At 50.6% G+C, this 24,213-nt stretch overlaps 2 protein-coding genes across 2 annotated transcripts; one reads left to right on the plus strand and one right to left on the minus strand.

Moving 5' to 3' along the window:
* Positions 1-2,960: 2,960 nt before the first annotated feature.
* Positions 2,961-10,723, plus strand: LOC116791178 (cytochrome P450 4B1-like). Its single transcript, XM_032696931.1, has 12 exons — positions 2,961-3,297; positions 4,174-4,315; positions 4,993-5,037; positions 5,123-5,250; positions 5,655-5,779; positions 5,873-6,024; positions 6,238-6,344; positions 7,105-7,295; positions 7,597-7,730; positions 8,208-8,272; positions 8,966-9,048; positions 9,794-10,723. Exons 1-12 carry the CDS (start codon positions 3,112-3,114, stop codon positions 9,960-9,962), a joined length of 1,527 nt encoding a protein of 508 aa, XP_032552822.1. The 5' UTR covers positions 2,961-3,111; the 3' UTR covers positions 9,963-10,723.
* A 5,912-nt stretch (positions 10,724-16,635) lies between these two features.
* On the minus strand, positions 16,636-23,916 carry PDZK1IP1 (PDZK1 interacting protein 1). Its single transcript, XM_032697068.1, has 4 exons — positions 23,705-23,916; positions 19,781-19,889; positions 17,771-17,869; positions 16,636-17,218 (listed from the first exon to the last, which is right to left on the minus strand). Exons 1-4 carry the CDS (start codon positions 23,775-23,777, stop codon positions 17,146-17,148), a joined length of 354 nt encoding a protein of 117 aa, XP_032552959.1. The 5' UTR covers positions 23,778-23,916; the 3' UTR covers positions 16,636-17,145.
* Positions 23,917-24,213: the final 297 nt, after the last annotated feature.

Below are 24,213 nucleotides of genomic sequence, written 5' to 3' on the forward strand. Positions count from 1 at the left end.
TTATGTAGACCTTGTAAGGCACCCAACTATATAATTGGATTTATGAGTGTGCTGCAGATCTTCACATGAGAGACCCACAGTAGCAGTCCCATCTTCCAAAGTCCTCAGCCCCACGGAGCTCTCGGTCTCCTCCCTCCCTTCTGTAGACCCAGGCAAGGCCAGACAAGAGGATGACTGGTTTTGGCCATTTTAGAGATGGTCGAGAGGAAAAAGGGCCTGGAGGGGGGACAGTTTCAGGTCAGAGTCCATGATGCACTGGAGATGGGGAATGTGCTCTCTCAGCACATGCCCCTTGAACCTGATTTCAGAGTTAACCCCAAGAGCACATCAGACTTTTCCAAACTCTCAGTAACATTGCTCTCCTCGCACCCTTCACTTGCCCAGCTTATTTAGGTCAGCCCCACATTTTGAAGGCAGTTTGCAGAGCCGTGGATCTGATTCAGACAGCCCACAAGTGGCTCCTTTTGCTGCATGTTCATCCTTCTCCTCAGGTAGGTGAGAAGCATCAGCAGGAGCCTCCCAATGGGCTGCAACCCACTCACTTCGCAGCCAGCTGGCCAACGAGCCTGTGCTGCCTCCTCTTCTGGTGGAAACCCACTAATCACTGTGCTGCAGGACAGGTGAAGGATAAAAGGAAGAGCTAGAAGTACTAGATGTGTCCTAAATGTATCTGCTACACCTTCCACGGCCATGAGGTCCCTGGAGTCAGGATGCTCCTGCTCAGAAGTGTAAAGTTGTAAATGGCAAACTGGGTCCCTCACGCTCTGGCTACAGCCAAAGCCTTCCCTAAGAAATGCCTAACCTGGAAGACTGCAACCTTCTGCCTCCTAAAGATCAACCTTTAACTCTCCTCTGAACTTTTGCACAGATCCAGCTGGCTCTGCATAACGAGGTACACCGTCTTTCATGAAGATGGCCAAGTGTGTGAAAAGCTAATGCTGCTCAGGGTAATGCCTGCCAGAGACCTTCTCCAAGGCAATAAAAGGAGTGTGTCAGTGAGTGATGGGGACAAAGCAGGATGACTAATGGCAGACAGAGAATATATCCCCTTTCCTCTTTTCCCAGTCTGAAGAACCAGAGACACCATCTTAATATATGTTACATGAGTCCAGTCCAGGGGAAAGTCACATTGTGGAGCTGAAGAACAGTGTTAGAACAGGGCTCAAGCAACTAAAGCACCCAAGAGGTCTTCAGCTGCTGTAATACTCTTTTCAATGCACACTTCTGCCATGTTAACAAAAGCCCCATGCCATGTGGACAGCTGTGGTGTTGAGTGGGTCACCTTATTCCAGCTGAGGAACTTACACAACTACTATTTCTAGAAAGGTGCCAAAAAATCTTATCGTGCAGACAACACTGGCAGACTAACAAAAGAGTATTTGCAGCCCAGGAATAGACTGAGAGTAGATCTTACAGTTGACGTCTTTCAAGAGAAAAATATGTTTCTAGAGCAGTCTTCTACTACCAGCATGCAGAAGGAGTGGACAACAACCCCTCACGTGGGTTCACAGCAACCAGACACTTTAAATCTCCCCGAGGCCAAAGTATGAATGGTACTGCCTATAACTACAGCTTTTTCTTTGTAATCATTAATTCATGAATAGGCCATGAGCCAGCTGAGGTAAAAGTCACTCCACTATGACACACTTTTGTGGAGTCAGGCAACTCCCAGACAGTGGGTCTTGCGACATTTGTTCATATATTCCTTCCGTCTAACAGGTTTATATATTTTCAGTGGGGCTGTGCAGATTTGCTTCAGACAATGATCTCCATGTCTCTGCCACTGTAAAAATGATATATCTGAACAATTAACATGAGAAAAACTGTAGCTTTTTCAATAAAATTACTCTCCAAGAAGAAAACATGGGTTTCAGTTGGACATTACATATTTTAGATTAAAAACTAAAGGAAAGTACCCAAACATTAGAAGTCCTTTGTCTCAGAGATGTGTTACATTGAAGAGAACCACTCACAAAGTTCAGCAGCCCCTATATGGTAGCCTATCAGATTATCAGTCTCAGCAACTGATAACCTTGTAATACCCTGACACAAAAATGCAATATGCCTGGAAGTCACCCTCACACAGCAGGCTTCCAGCCCAAGTCCTCCACGAACTCTGCATTGCCATTGCAGGCCTCTGTGTTTATGGAATGTGAGCTCAGGTAACCAGCAGGATCTGCTCAGGGATTGCTAGAAGGGTCCTACCTGGGCCCAACAAAGCACTGCATTGGAAAGGTAAATGTGGTGATGCAGAGCCTTCTTTGGAGGATGGTGAGATGCCATGTGGACAGAGGAATGAGGAATCACCAGGACTGTAGAGGAAACATGTTCTTACCATCACACCTCCCCATCAGGTTGGATGTGCTCTCAAGCTAGTTTCAATCATTTTATTGTTCTGCAGCTCTTCCTCTCCTTGTCTCATCTACTGACCATGGTAATTCTTCTGGACATCAGTTTTGTCTCCTGGCTTGTCTGTGGTAGGAGCTCTTGGGGAACAGGGCCAGGTCCCTCGTGTGCTGTTGGGGTTATGTCTGTTGTCTTGATTACAACCTGGCAGAGCTGGGTGATGCTGCAGTCACTCAGAGCACTGCTGTTACACATGAAGGTGGATGAATCCATCCACCCCACTCTTTGGGAAGAGGTGGCCTGTGTGTTCCTCACTTCACATGGGTGGATGAATGCCTTCCATGCCTGAACTGCCTGTGGAGAGCACAGAACTAGAGCCCCAGCCTGGTTGCCTCTCACCTCCTCCCTCCTCTGGCTTCATCCACCTGGGCATGGAGGACTGAGTGTGTGTGGCAGTGCTGCTGGGGTGCATGGGACTTAGAAGAAAGTAGGGAACGTGCACAGATTGTTATCCACAGGTTGCAGGAAGCAGGTCAAAGGGTGAGTGGGAGCAGCAGCAATTGGGCTGCCGGCCAAGCTGACGCATTGTTTACCGTGATGTTTCTGCTGCTATAAATTGCTGTCAGCTCCACTTCACCAGGCTCAGCTCCAGCAGAGGAGGAGGGAGAGGGTTTTTACCTGCACCGAGCTCCCTGTCAGGTGAAGGTGTGAGGGAAGCAGAAGAAAAGAGGCAGGAGAAGGCAGTGTCAGCCATCCCAGACCAGCATGGTGTCTCTGTTGGACAACGTAACCAGACCTTCTGCTGTGGTCCTGCAGCTGTCTGTGGTGCTTGGGGTAATCTTTGTGCTGCTGAAGGTGGTACAGTTCTACCAGGAGAGGAAGAAACTCGTCAAAGCTCTGGAGGCATTTCCTGGCCCCCCGAAGCACTGGCTCTATGGCCACAATCACCTGGTAAGGAGTGAGATGGGTGGGTTTGTCCCAATGACTGTGCAAGATATCAGGCAGGATAAGAAGCATTGGATGGGGTGTGTGTGTCCCCTGCTACTGTCCCTTTCTACACGAGAGGACCTCTGCACAGGGAGTGCCAAGACTTCTGCAGGGCAGGAGGAATGGTTATCTGGATATGAGATGTGCATCATTTGGGAAAAAACAGTCATGCTGTATTTGATCATGTGCTTAAACATAGAGTTAGGCGATTTCTTGGGTTTTCATGAAATTACATAAAAATGAGCAACCATTGAATGTCTCTCTTCTACATTAAACCTTCTAGCAATAAGAGTCTCTCCCTTTACAGCCACTGCAGAAGACATGGCCACAAGAGCAGGGCATTTTAATGCAGATGTTTTCATTGCTCTGTAGTGAAGATATTTTACTTCCACACTGCGTGCCCACCTTACACTGCTGAAATCAGAGAACAGAGGTATAACACCTTTGGTCCTCCTGACCTGTCCACCAGGCGTCTTGGTATTGCCCATGCCAGCTGTAGCTTCCAGAAACACCAAACTGGTCTCAGCCCAGGCTGTCCTAAGGTGGCTCAACTGCAGCTGGCCCCAGCTAGGAACTCTCCATGGAGTTGCCTTGTGCTGCAGGGAAGTGGTGGCTCAAGCAGCTTTGCCACTTGTGCACAGTTCCTTTGCAATGCCCATCCTCTCCTTCACCTGCAGTGTAAAAGCCCCTGTGTGGCAAGTCCGCCCGCTCTTGCTTCATTTCCCAAGAGAGGATGTCTTGCCTGTACTTTCCATGACAGGGCAAATTCAAGCTCTGCTCTCCCTGGCATGCTCTTTTTCTGCTTTTATTCAGTCCCTGCTTAATTTTCATTCATTGTAGATATATTCTGAAAAAATATTACATCAACTAGTGTCGTGGGGAGAAGAATACCCCTATGCCTTTCCCAGATGGTTTGGACCAGTCCTACCTGCTCTAATTGTCCACCATCCTGAATATGCCAAAAGCATACTTGGTCGAACAGGTAAGTCTCTACATCTGGTTTTGAGAAGTCCTACCAAAAAAATCATGGGAAACTTGCCTGGAGTCATCCCCTCTGCTGGCTTTCTTCACAGCTATTGCAACTCCTCTTTAACTCCTCTTCACAAACTCTCAGCCTGACCCGGGTTTCATGGAGCAATTTGTATTCTTGTGCAGAACGGTGACCAGGCGCCTGTTCCTTCCATACCTTATCTCCATTGTCATTGGTCTTACTGCCTTCTATGGAATCTACCACCACTATGCTTGTGCTTCCCAGTAAACCCAGTAATATGAGTGAGCTGGCATGGCAATGGATCTGAGAAAACACCTCAAGTCTCCTCTGCTCCCTTCTGTGGAGCATGATGCCTGTGAGAGGTACACACATGGGCATCTCCAGTAACTCCCATCCATTGTTCTCAACTTTAGGATTTGCCATGGTCAGTTCCTTTCCACACACATTTATTGTTCTTCCTTTCTCTATTTTTTCAAGTCCACTGAGGTTGTATTTGTAGATGGTCACTTTTAAACTCTACCTCTAGTGGTAGAGTATTTTACATATTGAAATGAGATTAATTCTATCTTGTGATTTAGAGAGCAAAATCTAATGTTGATTTATCCTGAATTTTCTTTTTTGAATTCATTAGTCATTCATACATTTCTGGTATCTGCTTTGTTTTACAGATCCCAAGGCCAGTGTACCCTACAAATTCCTGCTTCCCTGGATTGGTAAGTCAGAAGTAGTAGTAAGGCTGCCAAAACCATGATCAGAGCCTGGAGGAGCTGACTGAATCTTCTCTGTTTGTGCCTTCAGGGGAAGGGCTGTTGGTCTTGGAGGGAACCAAATGGTTCCAGCACCGGAAGATGCTCACCCCAGCCTTTCATTACGATGTACTGAAATCTTACGTGACCCTGATGTCAGACTCGGTCAAAGTGATGCTGGTAAGAATTCCCACTCCTGCCACTTTTACCTTTCAGCTGCGCAGAGGTGCAAATAATCAGATCTGGGAATGAGTGAGGGAAAGAGACTGCACTCAGTGCCTAGAGTTTCACTGAACTTTTGATGAAATTGTTCCTCTTACCTTCCTTTGGACATTGCAGTTATTCTTTCTTTCTCCCCCCCCCCCCCAATAAAACCAACCACAGCTAGAATATCCTTTCCTAGCCCAGTAGAGGAAGAAATGTACAGAAGAGTTTGATTGGATTCACAGAATACATAGTGAACGAGGGCCTCTGCTTGCAGAAAAGAAAGTGATTAGCGGTGTGCATCTGGGAAGAGGGACAGGAATATACGACCTGATCACAGATGGTAGCCTGTCCCTCCTTACCCCTTCCTCCACCTCTAGGATAAATGGGACAAGAAGAGCACAGAGAGGAAGTCAGTGGAGCTCTTTCAAGACGTCAGCTTGATGACACTAGACAGCATCATGAAATGCGCCTTCAGCTTTAATTCCGACTGTCAGACTCAGAGGTCAGTGCCTGAACTTTCAAATCCTGGGAACGCAAGTGCTCCTGTTTCCCCCTCACATTGCTAACACCAGCTTCAACCTTGGCCTCATTACAGCAACTCACACTATTACATTAAAGCTGTTTTTGACCTGAGCTACCTCCTGAGCCTAAGAATCCAGACATTTTCCTTCAAGGATGTCTTCTACAACTTGACTCGCAAAGGCCGTGAGTTTCAGGATGCCTGCAAGCTGGCCCATACCCACACAGGTATTTCTCCCCCTTTCTCCCCAATTTCTCTGTTTCTCTCCCTTTCTTCCCAGCTGAACCTCTCCTCCACTTGCGCCTGGAGTGGCTCAGAGGGGGGTTGCAACAGACACTGGCCAGAGGGTTACACATTAAACAGAGTCCAAGCTGCTGACCAAGTGGTCAGGTACATGAGGTCTCTGGAGTAGCAACTAACTGAGGCACTCTTCTCTGCAGATAAGGTAATAAAAGAAAGAAGGATGTTGCTCTCCAGTGAGGAGGAACTTGACAAGATCCTGAAGAAGAAGCACCTGGATTTTCTGGACATTCTTCTTTGTAGCAAGGTGAATGTTTGAAATGATCGCATCAAATGGTAAAGAACACACTGAGGATGCATCAGCAGGGAAGCATCCAGGCCCTGGCTGAGATTCCTGGCAACAGCTTTCCCAATCCAGCTTTCCTAGCTCAGAGAAATGTGGATGGAAAGGGAAGGAAACACAAATGTGTGAAATGCAGTGAGTGAGCATGAATAACTTGGGTAGACTTTCCTCTTCCTTGATCATTTCCATTGAGCACACTAATAATTTAAAAGAAGAGACCTCTCAGAAACCAGAGAGGAATGAGGTCTTTGGAAAGGTTACAAGGAGAGCATATTGTCTGTAGTCCTGTCAAGATATTTTCTTTATTACCTTTGGTAGTTTTACTTTCACGGTCGTCTTCAGATACTCTGGAGAGAAGCTGCCATTTGTTGTTCAGGAGGGAGAGTGTACCTGCTCACCCTGTCTTTCTGGAGCTGCTACTTTCTTTCGTGTCTCAGTCTGAAAAAAAGTCATCCAAACCAGACTACTGAAAAATGTAACTGGGACCATTGGTAGGAGATCAAAAACGGTGTCCTACTGATGGGCTGGGAACTTGTCTCCCACCATAGCCCAACTCTGCCACCCTCTTGACTACAGAGTTGGCAATCTCACATATATTGGATAAATTTTCTGGTGACTTCCTGATGTACAAGGAAACATAAGTGACATCAAACCATGCAAATCCTTTGGGTATGAAAATAAAAGGCCTGTGTGCTTAGGAATGATACGCTCTCCTCTTTGATAGGATGCAAATGGAGTTGGACTGTCCGATGAGGACCTGCGTGCCGAGGTGGACACGTTCATGTTTGAGGGTCATGATACCACAGCCAGTGGGATCTCCTGGCTCTTCTACTGCATGTCATTACATCCAGAGTACCAGCAACGCTGCAGGGAGGAGATCCAGGGGATCCTGGGAGACCGAGACACCATTGAGTGGTGAGCTAGGACATCTTATTCATTTACCTTGAACTCTTTTCTCTTACCCTTTGACACAGTCCCCCACAACATCCTTCTCTCTAAGTTAGAGAGAGATGGATTTGATTGGTGGACTGTTCAGTGGTTTAGGAATTGGTTGGAAGGTGACATCCAGAGGATGATGGTCACCAGTTCAATGTCCAGATGTAGATCAGTGACAAGTGATGTCCTCAGGGGTCTGTACTGGGACAGTACTGTTTAGTATCTTCATCAGTGATGTAGACAAAGGGATCAAGTGCACACTCAGCAAGTTTGCTTTCAGGGACGACCTTGGGAAGATGACCTACACCACGATGTGCATCAAAGAGAGCTTGCGCCTGTTCCCACCGGTTCCTTCTGTGTCCCGACAGCTCTCTAAACCCATCACATTTTCTGATGGACGCAGCCTGCCAGCAGGTCTGTTGAGTTTGTTCATCCTTCATGCTCCCGTCTGTGCCAAGTGGGGCTTCCTTGTTCATGCTGCTGTGTGGAGGGGATGGTGGGTCTTCCAGCCTCTCTTGTCTCTCCAAAGGGCTGTGTGGGGCTACCACAGCTTGCCACCACATGAGCCTGGAAAGGATGACCAGAGAGAGTCCAAGGATATGCTCCAGGGCACTGGGGTGTTTACAGAGCTCACAGGGGACTTGTAGAGTGTTGTTGCTGGCGAAGTAAAAGTGATACACTGATACAAAAAATGGGTCTCAGCTCTGAGGTCATTGTTTTGTCCATGTGAGGATCTCAGCAGGTGACCTGCCTGGACAGGTTGGGTATCATCACTGCCAGATCTCCTGCAACAGCCCCTATAGAGCTCAGGGAGAGAGACCATCCCAAAACCACCTTTTCTGCATCTCCATCTTGAGGTGTCATGAGCTTTTTCTCATTTTTCTTTTACAGGCTGCCAGGTTGCACTGAACATATTTGCTATTCACAGGAACCGGGATGTCTGGGAGAACCCTGAGGTATTTCAGCTTTGTAACAAGAAAGGGAAGATGATGTCTGAGCCCAGATATCCATTCCACTTGTGCCTTGTTCAACCTGCACCTCCCTCCTATGTGGTTTTTTTTTCCCCTTCTCATTCCAAGAGTCCAAGTCCCACTGCAAAGTTCAGTCGAGTTGGCAAACCCTCCAAAGGCTTTAAATGTGACAAAGTACTGGATAAAGGTGTTGAATAGTCTCTCTGTATGCATGGGGACATAGAGACACCCAGACTGCTTTCAGGTACCCTGGATAGTCTTAGATCTCAGAGTGGTATGAGAAGCGTCAAACGCTCCAGGCAGTGTGTGATTTGAAGCTGATATTTTTGAGGCTTCAAGAAATAACTGGAAAACTTGAAGGAGGATGTGCAGTTGCCTCCCTCCAGTGGCTGTCTGGAAAGCAAGGATCAGGCATCTCTGGAACAAAGGGAGTCTTACTTTATCATTGCTGCCCTGGATGGGAAAACACCTGCAGGCATCTTGGGCACTGTGGTGGGTAACCTGGATATCTCCAAGGGTAAGATCCACTCAGCGGCTTTGTAGAGAGATGTCTGTTAACTGCAACTCCCCCAGGAAGGGCATGGACAACATCCAACCCTAACCTGGAGGCCAGGGAAGAACCTGGTGCTGCTCATATCAGACCAAACACTGACCGAGTGGTCTTTGTTGCTCCCACAGATTTATGATCCCCTGAGGTTTTCTCCAGAGAACTCAGCACAGAGGCACTCCCATGCTTTCCTGCCTTTCTCTGCTGGACCCAGGTGGGAGATCCTTCATCCCTCTCCTTCCCATTAGGCTGCCTTGCATGGGAGACCTAGCTCATAGCCAAGCTCCTGAAGCTAATCTTCCCTCAGTCTCCATGAGCCAAGTTGGCTTGGCCAACTCAAACAGGCTTTCCATAACAGGATCTCCCATTACAGAATCTCCTGTAAGAGGATTTCCGTGCTCCATCAGCTCCAGAGCATTTCCAGCACACTAAGCTCTGTGGTCATTGTAGGCTTTCACACACTTTTCTTATGGCTTTGTGGACGTGTTTAACATTTTCTGCTGCCTGCATTGGGAACACAGGCTCCCTTATTTAGGGGTGAATCCCAGTGCACCTCAAAATGAAGCTGGGTCCAAATCTTTGTGGTTCCCATGCTGTATCAGTAGGCAGATGCAGGATACTGAGGTATCAGTAACTTGCAAGAGGATCACCACACCGAGCCAAAAATAAGTTTTCTGAGGTGTCTGGACTTTTACCTGGATCCAGGCTGCACTTTCTAGTGAAATAAGCCCACGTTCTCTCAATCTCATATCTTTTTTCAATGCTTATTGATAAAAATTAGGAATACCCCACCACAGAGCTGGGTACATTTTGGTGTGGCATCAGGGGACCCCCTAGATGAGCTGTGGTGTCATTCTCACAGTAGCTGGATGTGCCCCAGCTCACACATGGGCTGAGCCCAGTTTGGGGGCAGTCAGGGCCAAAGGCAGCAGTCAGAGCATTTGTCATCCTCTCCCCAGGAACTGCATCGGGCAGCAGTTCGCCATGAACGAGATGAAGGTGGCGCTGGCCTTGACCCTGCTCCGCTTCGAGCTCTGCCCAGACCCATCCAAGCTTCCCATTATGGTACCACAGCTCGTCCTCAAGTCCAGCAATGGGATACACCTGCATTTGAAGAAGATTCCCTGATCCCATGGGGTACCATGGCAGGCGGGCAAGAGCTCTCCCAAATGTCACTCCACTCAGAGGTTTAAGCGGGGAACGAGGTCCACGTTGGCCACATTGGATCTCTCCCACATTAACCCCCCACCATTGCTATCCAGGAGGGCACACCGAGCCCCTTCGAACAAACACCAAAACCTGCAGATCCAAGTCCCCTCCTTGCAGGGGGAGCAGCACTGCTAAAGGGGTTCCACAGGGTGGCTGTGGCTCAGCCTTCACCTCCATGGGCATCCTCCATGTGCTGATCATCTCCTGACCTCCAACCTGCCCTCACACGCTGCCTGGCGGGACTTCTGTCACCCGTCTGTGGATTTGTTCCATTGTCAGTCTCCAGGATGGGATTGGCAGTGAACAATGCTGGCATGGTTTGCATGGATGTTTAAAGCCTGGGTGCTGCCCCAGCACAGAGTCCTTCCCCTGCCTCCAGCCTGGGTGTGCCAGGGCAGGAGGGCTCCTCCTGGCAGCCTCGCTGCATCCCCATGCACCACCCTCCAAATTATTCCCTTTCTGTGGCTGGCACTGTGCCCACCATTATGGAGATGAAGGCCTGTAGTTTCTTTCTGCCCCAGCACTGAACTTCCTTGAGTTGAGGGTGCTCAGGAGCCAGCACAGAGACATGACACCAGCTAACCTGGAGAAAGCACTCACCCCACTGAAAATAATGTGTGATCAGCCTTGGCCTCGTCTCCGAAACAAGAATAAAGCTTTGTGAGGATGCTCTCCAAGCATGACTTTGGCTTCCTTTGCATTTGGGGGTCAGGGGGTACAGGAGGAGCCCCAGCAGACCAGAGACAAGGCTGTGCCCGGGGGTGCAGCCCTGTGAGTATTTCCTCAAGCCACAAGCACTGTTTATGTGGGTGGGTTTGCCCCCTGATGAGCCTGAGGAGCCTGTTTCCACACCTCCCACAACACACATCAACAAGCCCTCACCTTTGACTCTAGGAGTTTCCATGGTAAGGAAACAACTGAAATGAATCCGTGGTCAGACAAAGCAAAACAAAAATACACACCACACACACAAAAATGCTGGTGGTAAGAACAAAATCAGCTTGCAAAACAAAACGAGTCCCAAGATTTAGCATGAGTCTGCCTCAAAACCTTTTCTGCAGAGGCTGAGAGCTGACCACTCAGTACATGAGTGACCTGCCCAAGAGGTGAAGGTGAGCACTCTCCCTGGGATCAGGCTTGTTTTGGGAGTACAGGGAGCCCTTCCCCAGCACCAGCCAAGGTGGACCATCTGGATGAGCTGCGGGCCCAGGGTGTGAAATGGATCACTAGGTGGCAGTTGCAGACCCGGAAAAAATCCTCCCTGGTCCCTGGTAAAAACCCCCCTGGGCTCGGCAGGGAGCATGGCCAGGCCCAGCAAGGCAGCTGATGTGCCCTATCCCTGGGGATACCCCCGTCCCCATCCCCACCCTCAGCCTGCAGGGCAGCGGGGCAGGCACTGCTCCGGGACAGTCCCAGAGTGATGGTGTTACCCACGCACAGCCCGGGGAAGGTTTGTCACTGAGAGTGCCTCAGAACCCAGCAGTCGTCAGGGGAAACTGAGGCTCAGAGTGACAGACAGCCACGCCACAGGGACGGACAAGGCTGTTTGGCTTTCACCCACAGCAATGGCATCACCAAATCCCTGCGGGCACTAATGTATCCAAAGCACTTCTGTCCGTCTGTCCATCTGTCTGTCTCTCTGGGCAGCTCAGGACAACCAAACTTGAGCATGTGCCCATATGACTAAATTCCTGCAGCCCCCCTGCTCCCCATCTCTGCTGCCTGCTCAATCCTCAGTTTGGGAAACAAAACTCTCCTCAGACCTTTGTGTTGGCTGTCTGGGACACGGATGCTGGGATTAACCAGCAAGGTGCAGCTTGCATTTATTTTGGAAGGCATCTGGAGACCAAGTTCCTCTTCTCCTAGCCCACCCCTTCTTACTCCCAGGAAGAGACTGGATGCAGGCTGTGTAGGTGCTGGTGCCACCACACTTGCACCTCTGGTGGACTCAGGCTGGTCTAACAGGTCAGACTCCAGATGTCTTCCTCTCCTGCTCCAGCACAGCCAGGCCTTTGGAGGGCAGCAGTTTGATACATCTTTTCATTACCGAAAAGTGCTGTTTGTCAGACATTTCAGCCACCCACCTGGGAACAGCCAAGCCACCTCATAGCTCTGCTCATCTGCTCTCCAGCAGGTGGGCCAAGAAATGAGCTTCGGGAGCACTTGGCCACAAAGACCCATCCCAGTCTCTTTGGTGGTGATTTGCAAAGGAAACTGGGTGGCACTTGAAGATGTCACTACAGCATCTTCTGGTTTGGATGTGGGGGTTAAGGCCAGAGCAGGGCAAGTTAGGTCTGAAGAGGACTCCCAGTTGCTACCCACCCCTGGGTCTGTACAGGGGGCCTGTGTTTTTAGGCCATCGCCCTGTGACCAGCCTTGACCAAGGCTGCTCATTTGATTTCCAAGAGTCCCCCTGATTGTTATAAATGACCAAACCACAACCACTGCAAGTGGAGACCTTCTCGAGGGAAACTGCTCTTGCAAAGCTGCTTGGGAAAGAGAGGAGAAACTGCCAACAGTTTTGATGCAAATAATGGATTGTTGTTCCAGGCAGTTACGACAATAATTGAGGTAACCTGAGCCAAACACTTTAAAATCCCTTACCACTAAGAACTGTGCTTAACCCAGGTTTGCAGTTTGAAGAACCAAAGCTTTTGGGGGGTCTCACAGCACCGATGCATCAAGGAGCCCTAACACAGGAGCAACCAGGAGAAAATTCTTTCACTTTTCAGCTTGGCTGGGTCAAACTGAGCAACACAAACATCCCCCCACCTTCAGATGCTGGCAGCTTCTGGACAGCAGCGTGTACAAGATAACCTCCTCTGCCAAGTCACCGCCAAACTGTTTTGAGAGCAGCAAAGGAGTTGTGCGAGAAGCCAGGCAGCAGCCACTGACACAGATGTAATCACCTGCACATTTGCCCCAAATGTCTCCCTGCCAGGCAGTGACATTTCTGCGCTGTCTCAGCTCTCTCCTCCGTCACCATGGCTACAGCAGCCGCCAATCCACGGGCGAGTCCTTCCAGGGTACCAACAAACCCTCTGGGAGATGCTACGAGAGCCAACCCCTTTGGCAGGGAGACACTTCGGGGACCCCGGGATAGCCCATAGCACCAAAATTTCCCCCTTTTCTTATTTCCCTTCTCCTTTTTATTTTCTCCTTTTTTTTTTCCTTCTTTTTTTTTTTTTTGAAACACAAACAATAGAGCTAAAAGGTTGGGTATCAGGCCGATAATCATGAATGACGTGTCATTATTACACACCACACATTCATTATCTCCCACTCCAGCCATGTCACAGGCGGCTGGAGGAGGGCAGATAACGGGGTGCCTTCATGCAGATGGCTTATTATCACGATGTTCCAGGAGGGGCTTTAAGACAGTTAGTGATGCTGTTTGCCAGTTAAAGATTAGAGACCCCAGAGAATAATTAACAATCCCAAAACCCAGTTTTTCTGCTGGATTCTTCAGCTTTCTCCCCCCTCCCCCATCCTCTTTAATCTATTCACTCTAGCAGGTGTAATAAAGTGATAAGGACAGGCTCCGGGGATGTTTGTTTGGCTACTACGGGTGTACAAACCAACAATGGATGGTATTTTACTTCTGGCTTTCAGTGGCTTGAATCGAGACCAAAAATTTTGCAGCCCCCTTGCCCACACACAGCCACCCCTCCCTGCTCTGCTCCCAACTCCCACCCGGGTGGCTGAGCTTCTTCCCCACCCGAAGGACAGCGATGGTGGGATGGGCTCCCTTTTTGTTTCTGGGGGTCCAAATCACATCTCTTGGGTGCCAAGGTGCCCAATGCCAGGACATAAACCCCAGGCTACACTCTTTGGGTCCAGGGCAGGAGTTGGTGGCTCTTCCAGTTTATCTGAATACGGCAAGCCTTTAATTAAACTACCTTCCAATAATTTACACAGCAGTTGTCCACCTGCCCAAACTGCTCCGGGGTTGTGGTTACAGCTGGAACAGAAACAGAATCTTAAACCCTCACAGCTAAAGGGCCTCAGGAGAGATCAGGAAAGCATCAGAGCAAAGGTGGATTTCAACAAGATGCCCCATTATCTGCAGGTCCAAGAGATGAGTTGCACCCTCCTAGGTGTCAAAGAAAAGCTGTGATACGTCTTGCAACAAGGTGATAATTCAAAAAACCCACCCTGAATGTCTTCTGCCCAAAAGGAGATGGTCCTGTCTGCAGCAGAACCCAAACCTGGATGCTTTCCTGAAGCCCAAGCTTCAGAGATAATGGCATTATGGAGTGAGGGGTAGGATGGAGCACCCGTCATGTCCTTCCCCTTCACTGTGAAGGACATGGTCACTCCACCATGCTGCATGGAGAGAGGTGTTGGGGAGGATTTGGCCCCAGGCAAGTTGTCTCAGGCCCCTTCAGAGGGGTCACAGAGGCTGGGGGAGGTGCCCATCACCTGGGGACTGTCAAGTACAGCCCCAGCTATGGAGGACATTCCCGAGCTCCCAGGGTTGGCATGGAAGGCATGAGCAGTGGCATGCCAGAAGTTGTCATCCCAATCACGCTCATCCTTCCAGGGAGGGATGAGACAGCATTGTGCTTTAAAGAGCATCCCGACCCTATCAGCAAGAGATGAGATATCCTAATTACGGCAGTACAGGCGAGGATCCGGGCTGTATCAGCCAGTACAGAAAGGTAAACAAGAAATATAACAATGGACCCTTAACACTCATTAGCTGTGTCAGATAATACCTCACTTTTCTCCCTTTGGGGCTTAAAATCTAATTAAGATTTTCCAACAATAAATTTCATTTATGCTCGCTCCCTTTTGTTCTTTTTAGGATCACACCGAGAAGCATCTGCGAGGCGGCTGCGCAGCTCAAGGGAAGGCAGCTTCACTCAGTCAGCTTCAGCTTGTGCTTCGTGGACAAGGGAAACTGAGGCAGAACAGCACCACGGACAGTACAGAGGTGAGGTATACCACTGAGGAGGCATCCCTGGCTCTTGCTTGAGATGTTTTCCCCTGGGAAGTGAACTCTGAATGGGTACTGGCTGTGATAAGACCAAGCACTGAGGCTCCTGGACTATCCAAAAACGTCCAGCAATAAATCCCCATTCTTCTCCTTGCTTGGACCTACAGCCATGGTAGGGATCCATGGGGAAAGGGATACTGAGACCCACTGAGTCCTGAGCTCACCTCCGCTCCAAACCCGCATCCAGGCACTGCAGGGTGAGCAGCTCAAGCATCCATCACATATTGAGGGTGTGCACAGGGCATGGAAAAAACTCCTGCTGTTACTCATTATAAGGATAACATTGCTAACTCCTTTTGCAACTGAGAAGTAAAAAATTAATGAGTTCCCCTCCCCTCACCACACCCCCAGCCCAAGTGCTGATGCCACGGGAACATGTACCGGCTAATCCTTAAACCCTGCTGAGCACAGCACTACCACTGAACTCTGGGAAGCTTGTTTTTTCCAAAACCACATGATACTTGGCACCTACGAGAGAAAAGTCACAGGAGCAGCATCCACAGGGGCATGAGTGGGGAGATGCAAGACCCAGCCTGGGGCTGGCTCAGCCTCCAGCTGTCCAAGTGAAAGTGGTAGAAGAGAACAGTTCTGACCTGATGCTGGGGGTGCAGCCATCGTGCCTCAAAATCTGAGGGCCTGACCCCTCTAACCGTTCTGCCTGTTTTCTTCTACTCTCATGCAATTTCTCAACTGGAGCTGTGATTTCTCAACTCTGAGTCTTTGAGGGCATTTTCGAAACTCTCACCTACCTGAGTCTCTAGGGGAAAGGCTTTCAAGGTGGGTCTGTTACTTGAAGGCTCCTGCCTGAAATTTTGTGTCACCACCTGCTCGGACATGGGCAGCTTCCCCTGCAGGAAGTGCACAGCAGGGTCCTAAAAACACCCTGCTCCCCTCAAAACCGGGGGCTGTCAAAAATGCCCCTCTTATAAACATCCCACCCCATCCCTCCCAGTCCTGCTTCAGCTGGGCTGCCCTTGATTTCCGAGTCCCTTCATCCTTTCATAAATTGTCAAGAAGAGGACTCTGAATGCCACTTGACTAACTCATGTTCCAGGCATGGCCAAGGCATTAGAGCTCTTTTCAAGCTTCAAATGCCATGGCTTAGAAGCACTTGCTGCTCCCATGGTGGCCCTGGCACTGCTCCCACCACAGCAGAAGATGGACCCTGGTTAATGAACAGCCTGGCAGGAGCAGGTTGCACTATGGCCAGTTGCCCTGTGATAGCCAGCACTGTCCGGAGCAGCCTCCAGCCACTTCCTGGCAGCAAGGATAAGTGATTGCCATTCACAGCCTCCAGCCCTGGGAATGGCCCCCAGCTGGCTGTAGGCCTGCATGTTGTGGTCAGTGGGATTCAGGGAGTGCTGCCTTTCACCCATTAAGCAGCACTGGGAAGCGCTGGATTGGTGCCGTGCCTCAATTTCCCCTCCCAGCAAATGGTGAATGACGCTCAGCCACATTTTGCAGCCTTGACGTGGTCCAAATGCTGAGCATTCCCTGATGTCCTTCATTTTCCCAACTGCCTGAAGGCTGGGAGAGCTGTGAGATGCCAGAAAGTCCTTTAGCTGATTAGCAAAACGGCCCTCTCAGCTGTCATAGGGGCAACAATTCTCTTTATTGCTCACAGGGGAGATATGTACAGGGGAGAAGGCTTGTTCTGACATTAAAATGTTTCGTGTAGGTTGTAAAAAGGAGGGTGAACTGGGGAGAAAAGAGCAGGTTTTCCATCAGCAACTCCCCACAAGGCAGCTGGGGGTACAGGGAGGTCCCAGACACCCAGCAGGAGCCCCTCTGTGTAATAAGCAGATCAACACCCTCCTGGGACTTGGGACATCAACCTTGCCAAGCAGGTGGGGTGACCACCAGGCAGGAGAGGTGACACCTCCAGACCTCTCCTGGGGACCGATGCCCACGTGGACACCAGTCCCCGAGGCAGAAGAGCATGTCCCACGGGTGTGGAAAGATCAGGAGATGGTGGTGCCATGGGGAGGTCGGGGACCCATCACACACAGGGGGTGCCAGCGCAGAGGGGCTCTGTGAAAACGCCCATCGCGATTGTGTGAAGCCAATTGAGAGGAGGAAGGAGGGTGGCTGGTTGGGTGCCTGCTACATGGCAGTGGTGATCACCTTCTCCTCGGGCTCCACCGTGTTCTCGTAGGCGTGGTGGTTCTCTTTGGACCTGCACGGGGAGGGAGAAGCACAATGCCGAGCTCACCCCCAGCAAGACTTGTCTCCCCGAAGCCACCACTGCGAATCCTGACCTCGCTGGTGCCAGCTGTGCATTGACTGAGGGGTGAGGCGGAGAGGACAGGAGGGGTCACCCTGCCAGGAATGAAATCAAGAGCAGGGTGGGAATCGCTCTAATTTTTGGCAAGGTCTGTTTTGACAGTCAACATCAACGTGGTGACTTGTGGCCACTTTTGGTGGCTTCCTCTGTAGGAAAGGTGTGATGTAGCGTAAGAAAAATGTGGTGTAGCAGGTTGCAAGGTGGTGGATGGATCATGGGGCTGAACTGCAGGGACAGGGAGAGATGAGGGAGGAGGGGATACTGGGATACTCCCTTGCCCTGCCTTCTGCTTAACCTCTGGATGATAAAAGTCCCCAGACCCAGGTGCATGGGACACGTAAGGCCCTGAGTGGGAGAGAGTGTGGCTCTGCATGTCTGAGCTGTCCCCAGGTGGACAGAACAGAGCTGGGAGCCATGGGGAGGAGGTCTGAGAAAGTCCTTCACCTGAAGTCGGCTGCAGCTGATATGTATCTCCCTTCGTGGCCATTGGACACAACAGGATCCTGCTTGTCCTCTACAGTCACCACGGTCTCAGCATTTTCCCTGGAGGGAGAGAAGGGAGAAGCTGAGATAGGACAATGAAGGAGCCGTGCTGGGGAACAGCCTCCCAGTGGTGATGGCAAGAGGAAGGGACTGATCCGACACTACAGAGACAATAACGGTGTGATCCTGGCCTCGGACATACAACTCAGCCCCCTTCCCAGCAGGACAAGGGTGAGGACAAACACTCACTGCTGGTTTGCAGAGGCTGTGCCCAGATGCCAAGTGTCAGCCCCTGCCTCTGGAGCTGGGACTCCCAGCACCGGGCTGGCACTCGGCAAGACTCATTGTCAATACGTGGGATTGTTTTCTCCCACTAACTGGTTTTTCCAGTCTACTTCTATGTAATCTGTTGCAAAATAGTCCCCTACAGATCCCAACTGACACAGATGGAACAGTCAAGGCCCTGCTGGTGCTGCAGCCCTGGCTGGGCTGTATGTGTGCACATCTGTGTGAGCAAAGCAGAGCCGCTTTCTCTCAGGTGTGAGTCTGGATCACTTGCAGAACGAACCATTGGGCAGGGATGGAGTGTTTGACCTCAGCCAGAATCTAGAAGCTCAGCTCTGGAGCAAGCCCATAGCCCAGATGGTGCCAGGGGGGATTATCTGCGGAGTGTGGGTGCAGGTCCGCCCTGCACACACATCCCTGACTCCTCCAGGGTGATTTCAGAGGCTTCTCCAAGGAACAGACTGGCATAAACAAGCAGCAGCTTGAGCTGATAGCTGCTGTCACAGTGACAGCGTGTAGCTGGCAGGGTGCCAGGCAGCCAAGCCTCGCTGCCCGCTCTGCTGAAGAGAGGCCAGATTAATTAAAACAGGGCACCATCCCCCCTCAAGCCCCTCACAGCATCCTCTGCCTCTGGGGTGGGAAGAGGCAGCCAGGCACAGGCAGTGGTGGGAAACACCATCCCTGCCTCCCACTCCATGGGCTGGGGGTTCCTTCAGTTTGAGGACAAAGGTTCCTCTTTGGGAAACAAAGACCTACAGTCCTGGCAAATCAGACCATTTAGATATAGGTATATACTCATTGCATCATGCATTGGCCCTGAATGCATCCTAAAGGGACCCCCCCCTTCAATATATCTGGGGATGAAGCCGACCTGCTGTGCATCAGGATACACCCCAGCTCTCCCCCTCCCCAGCCTGGAGAGGCTGCAGGAATGCACAAGCACAAGAAGACTCCAGCACCTTCAGGTGCAAAGCCCAAAGCGACAATGCCAGTGCAGAGGAAGTGGGAAACAGGCTTCATTCCCTGTCGACTTTGGGCTCAGATTCAAGATCAGGTTACTGCAACTTTGCCAGTTGGCCTCGCTTGGCTGAGCAGGAGCAGCAGCCTGTGGCTTTGTTTGGCCAGCAGTGGACGAGAAGTAACCTGTCCCACAGAGCCTTCTTCTGATAAGTAAGGCCACCTCATTTGCCTGTGCCATGGGCTCCAGGTTGAGAGCTCTGCCATGGCTTGGATACCTCCCCTTTCTCCCAGCTCCTCTCGGTGCATTCTGACAACTTGGATCTGTCTGCTTCGCAAACAAAGCTGCTTTGAGCTTATTATCCCACAGATATAAGGCACATGGGAACTGCACCCGCAAAACCACAGAAAACCAGGCTCAGGCCAGTCCCCTGAACATGTGCCCCTGTAAACCAGCCACAATGCTGCTGCCTTCTCATTCCCAGCATAGCACTTTCTCGTGGCAGCATTTGTACAGTGCAAGCTCCCACCTGGCAATAAGTAACAGGGAGCAGAGACCAGGGCAGGGAGAAGAGGACAGAGAGATGAGGACAGGGAGTCTTTGCTCTCCCCGCCCAGCTCCCAGCGCAGCGATCACAGTGTTCCCAGCCCTGGTACAAGGATGGAGGCTGTTGGAAGTGACACGTGCCCAGGCAGCTAAGCCCAACTCCAGCAACCTCCCACACTTACGCTTTCTTCTTACACCAGAACCTGTTGACCACGAAAGCGATGGCCACCAGCACTAGAAACACAACCACTGCGATGACACCCTGTGACCACGGCTGGAGGCTGCCCCGGGCTACAGGAAAAGAAGAGGACACAAGTTAGAAATTCACCCTCAGAATTTATCTGCTGAGTTTCTCCCATTCAGCTTCAGCAGCACCCAGCCAAGAGCTTGGTCCTACAAAGCCAAGCACAACATGTTGCTGTCAATTCAGGCAAGCTTACCTGGGTGATAGCAATAAAATAAAGCACAAATAACAGTGGTTTCACTGTTGGCTTTTGCATGTGGAGTGTGGTGCCCTGCAGCTTTGGGGTCCCATATACAAATACATACACATATATATGTGCTGTGGGCTGCTGGTGGCTCTGTGATGGGGGAAAAAAGGGCTGGGGGACGTGGAAGAAGGGAGGGAAAGAAAATGTTTGCCAAGGGGAAGAAGGCAGAGGAGTTTCAGCAAACTGTTTGTTCTCCATCCCCAGATGCCACAGACACAATTCCCAGGATTTTTTCCAAATACTCACTTGTAAAATAAGGACCCTGTAACAGGGACAAGGTAAAATTTGGTTACCACTCTCACAGCAAACAGTTGTCACTGTGGATTTCAGTAAAATGCACCATCCAAAAGTTCCCAGAGCAGCAAACTGATTTATGACGGGAAATTGAAGGCTGATGCATTCAGAGCAACAACCTCAGTGCAGAGGCCAAGCAGGGCTGGTGGGGGCCAAGCAGCACAGGGGTTGGGGGGGGGAGCTGGGAGCTGACCAGGATATCCCCTTTCCCCCCACAGATGGGGTGGACTCGCAGGTTCATTTTCCTCTATCCTATACAGGGATCCAGCCATGAGTGAGAAGGTTGTGACATGAATTCCTGGATGTGGGAAGAATGTGAGGGCAGGGTAGTGAGAAGAGGAAACCTTTTCCCAGTCCTTGCTGGGATGGCTGCTCCTTGCCTCCCACTGGCTTTTGGAGCATTCAGGTGTAGTCAAACCCATCCTTTAGTCAAATCCATCCTGTAGTCAAACCCATCTTTAAACACTGTCATATCAGCACCAAATAACACCTTGTCCATGCAGACACATTCCTTCGGGACTTAATTACTATTTATTCAGGCACAGCTTTTCCTCATCTGCTGATCAAAATGCCAGCCCTTGCACATTAGAGAGGTCTTTCTGCATGAGCTCGTGGGGTAGGTGAAGGATGCTACACCTGCCAGCTCCAGCATCAGCCCCAGAACACTCAGCCCCAGACCTGGCCACTGACGCCTGCAAGGCTGAGCTGCCCCTGGACAAGCAATTGGTTCTTCAGTCTCACTCAGGAACTTTACGCTAGCTGAACACTTCATCTGTCTCACAGGAGATAAATCTCTGCTAGAAACAGAAAAATGATCTTTACTAGCAGCAGTAAAAGTGGGCTGTGTGATCTACATGTGCAAACTCCTCATCTGTAACCAGCTTCACACTGGCTCTGCTGCTAACAGCTCTCCTCTCCTTCCTCTGATTTTTGGGAAGGGGGCTGTCCTTTGGTAAGGCCTCCAGTGTTTACTGCAAGAGGCTTTTACTAAAAAAAAAATGCCACCAAACCAGAAAAACCAAACCAACAACAAAAAACAATGCTCTTTTTTCCTCTTGGAAGTGAAATCAGCCTGGCCGTTTGGCTCACCAGCAGTGCCAGTCTGGAAAGCACTGGCACTCCTGGGCAAGGGGCTGTGAGAGCAGCCCCAAACAGCATCTCTCAGCCCCCTCTCCCCACAGAGACACTCGCCATGTTTACTGCAAGGTCCCAGGGCCAAAACTGAAGCAGGAGGAATTCAGACGGAAATTCCCTCTTGTATCAGCGTGTTTGTATCAGCAGCTGCTGGTGGTGCTAACCGGGAGGATGGGGGGTGGCACCAGGGGGTGGTGGCATTGGGAAGAGCAGGGTTTGGTTCCCTCCTGCCCTGCCTGGTGGGCAAGGATGCTCCTGCCCCTGCTGCCCACCAGCCCCGGGAGTGCAGCCCCGAACACACCTATTGCCTCCCGCCTGAGCTTTGTCTCACTTTGCATCCTCCCTCACTCTGCCCTTGGCTGTTGGCCACATTTATTTATTAGTTGTAGTTTATTTTTCCTGTTGGAGTCAGGGTTTCCAGCCTAAGCCTAGGAGGGGGTGATCACGTCCAGCCCTCCGTGATGTTTCTGCTGGGGTTAAGGGAGTTCAAGGTCAACCGGGGAATGAAGTCAGTGGTGACTGAAAGTGCCAAATTTGGATCTCGTGATCTTCCAGTAAACGGGGGGAGAAGATAAGTGGTAGGAAATTTCCTTGGAGCGACTGTGCTCAGGAGGTACTGGATGTTTTCGCAAGCGAAACCTCGCTCAGACAGCTGTTTCCAGCAGATTTCAGAGCATCCAAAGCCAAAAGGAAAAACACCAAACCAAAATCAAGGGGTTCTGGCTTTGAGAGATCATGTAGGTCCTGGCTGCAAGGGGAGAGGAGGGTGGTAGGGTAACGGCAAATGCCTCCACATTGGGCTGAAATCCCACATGGGGAACTTACAAGGGCGTAAGAAAGGAGGAATGGGACCAGGTAGAGGCAAGAGCTTGATAGGATTTACTCTAGGTGTGACTATGGGGATCCCAGTCCCGGGGGGCACTGCCTGGCTGAACTCTCATCAAGCACACCAGGAGGGATGGCCAAAGGGATGAGTCTCACCTGTGGAAACAGAATTGTGTTCCTGGAAAAATGCTTTATGAGGGATGCCACTCCTGGGACAGCCTGTCCCTCAGGCTCTGCCACCTCCTCTAGGTTTCACCCCATGTCAACAATGGGGTTTCCCCTCACCAGCAGGATCCTGTAAGCCAAACTAAGCAATGTGGAATCTGCAGCCCTGGCAGATGTGTGTCCACACATCTGCAGCTACAAACCAGACCAAGGGAAGTGCCAACGCTAAAATAAGCCTGTACACTTTTTGTAACTTCATTTCCACACTCAACAGCAAAATTGAAAACACGGATTTTTGATACATCTTTCCTGAGTGCTTGGAAAACATTGGCTGGCCCCTATCTTTTCCACCCTCTGAGGAAGCTGTGCCAGGCTCTGAATCCTCATTAAAGGGTTTCTTTTTCTGCACTCCTTCCAAGCAATAGCAAAACTTTCAATCCTGCTGACAGTGGAGACCCCAGACTGTTAAATCCTCAGCAAGTTGGTAAACAAGCACAGGAAGAGTGGTCAGGGCAGGGGTTTCAGAAGGAGAAGAGAGGAGGGAATTTTCCAGGACTTTGCCAACACGAGATGAGTTTTAATTACTCCTCATTATTTCTAGCATTAGACAAGCCCTTCAACAAATTTCCTAAAAACAATGCCCTAGCCATAGTAAGTTTCTCTATGAAGTTTTTTGGAAGAGAACAGGAGGGCAATTTGCAGAGGAAAATATTTGCTCTCTCTCCTCAGCAATGATCAAAATTACAGATTAACAGGAGAATCTGCGAGCTCAGGGAGCGACCCAGCACAGCACTTGCCCAAGGACGAGAGTGAGAGAAAAAAAAAAAAAAGCCTTAAGAAAACAGATTACTCGGTGCACAGTCCTGTGAGAGGTAAATCAGAGCTGCTTTATCTCCACATAAGCAGGTAAGATAAGCCTCAGGTGGCAGTTTCAGCCTTCGGCAAAACAGGTAGAAAGTTTCCATGCTTCAGCTCCAGTAAGACCTTCCAACCCCCGGGACACCCACCCACCCCGATGTGCAGCCAGAGCTAAAGCTTAGGCAGGAGCTGGGATGTATCTTCTCTTCCCAAGAGGCTCTTCCACAGTTGTCTCTTGTCCCCCACCGAGCAGTTCCCACTTGCTTGGGGCTCGGTGCACCTTCCTGCCTTCCCCCTGCCTCAGTTTCCCCGGGATACCAGGCAGCTGCCTGCACTTACCTTCCTGGCAGAAGGCAGGCTCCAGCTCCAGGAGCAGTCCCAGGAGGAGGAGGAGGAGGCAGCGGGCAGGCATGGTGGCAGGCAGGGCCGGGGGCTCCCGGGATGCGGAGGAGCAGCCGGGCTCTGCACTTGGGCACGCCGCCCTCCCACAGGAATGAGCGCTAGGTCAATTATCAAACGCATTAACGAGGGAGGCCGATGCTCTCACCTGCTTATTCAAATCCTGCTGCGGGAAGGGGCGGAAGGAGGTGCCTCTTGCTTTCTCCCGCGGAAGCTGGCGGGGAATTTGGGGCACGGTGACTTGAACCTGACAGTCCCCTTAGGCAGGGCGTGGAAAGGAACTCAGGCACAAAATATTTGCATCAGTCCAGGAGGAAAAGGCGACATCCAGATGGGTAAAATTCTTCCCCAGTGAAGCTGCAGTGCTTGGGGAGCGTGGTGTCCCCCAGGTACCTGTCCCCCCAGGAGGAGAGCAGGGGGAAGTTCAGTGATGCCCCAGCTTTGACAAC

Source organism: Chiroxiphia lanceolata, chromosome 9, assembly GCF_009829145.1.
Source record: "Chiroxiphia lanceolata isolate bChiLan1 chromosome 9, bChiLan1.pri, whole genome shotgun sequence".
Lineage (NCBI taxonomy): Eukaryota > Metazoa > Chordata > Aves > Passeriformes > Pipridae > Chiroxiphia > Chiroxiphia lanceolata.

Excerpts from the sequence above, each read along its gene's own strand:
- LOC116791178 (XM_032696931.1), top strand. The coding sequence starts at position 3,112 with ATGGTGTCTCTGTTGGACAACGTAACCAGACCTTCTGCTGTGGTCCTG. Across the intron at positions 4,316-4,992 it reads AAGCATACTTGGTCGAACAG|ATCCCAAGGCCAGTGTACCC; the intron begins GTAAGTCTCTAC and ends TTTGTTTTACAG. Across the intron at positions 5,780-5,872 it reads TCCGACTGTCAGACTCAGAG|CAACTCACACTATTACATTA; the intron begins GTCAGTGCCTGA and ends GCCTCATTACAG.
- PDZK1IP1 (XM_032697068.1), bottom strand. The coding sequence starts at position 23,777 with ATGCCTGCCCGCTGCCTCCTCCTCCTCCTCCTGGGACTGCTCCTGGAG. Across the intron at positions 19,890-23,704 it reads GCCTGCCTTCTGCCAGGAAG|CCCGGGGCAGCCTCCAGCCG; the intron begins GTAAGTGCAGGC and ends CTTTTCCTGTAG. Across the intron at positions 17,870-19,780 it reads TTCTGGTGTAAGAAGAAAGC|GGAAAATGCTGAGACCGTGG; the intron begins GTAAGTGTGGGA and ends CTCTCCCTCCAG.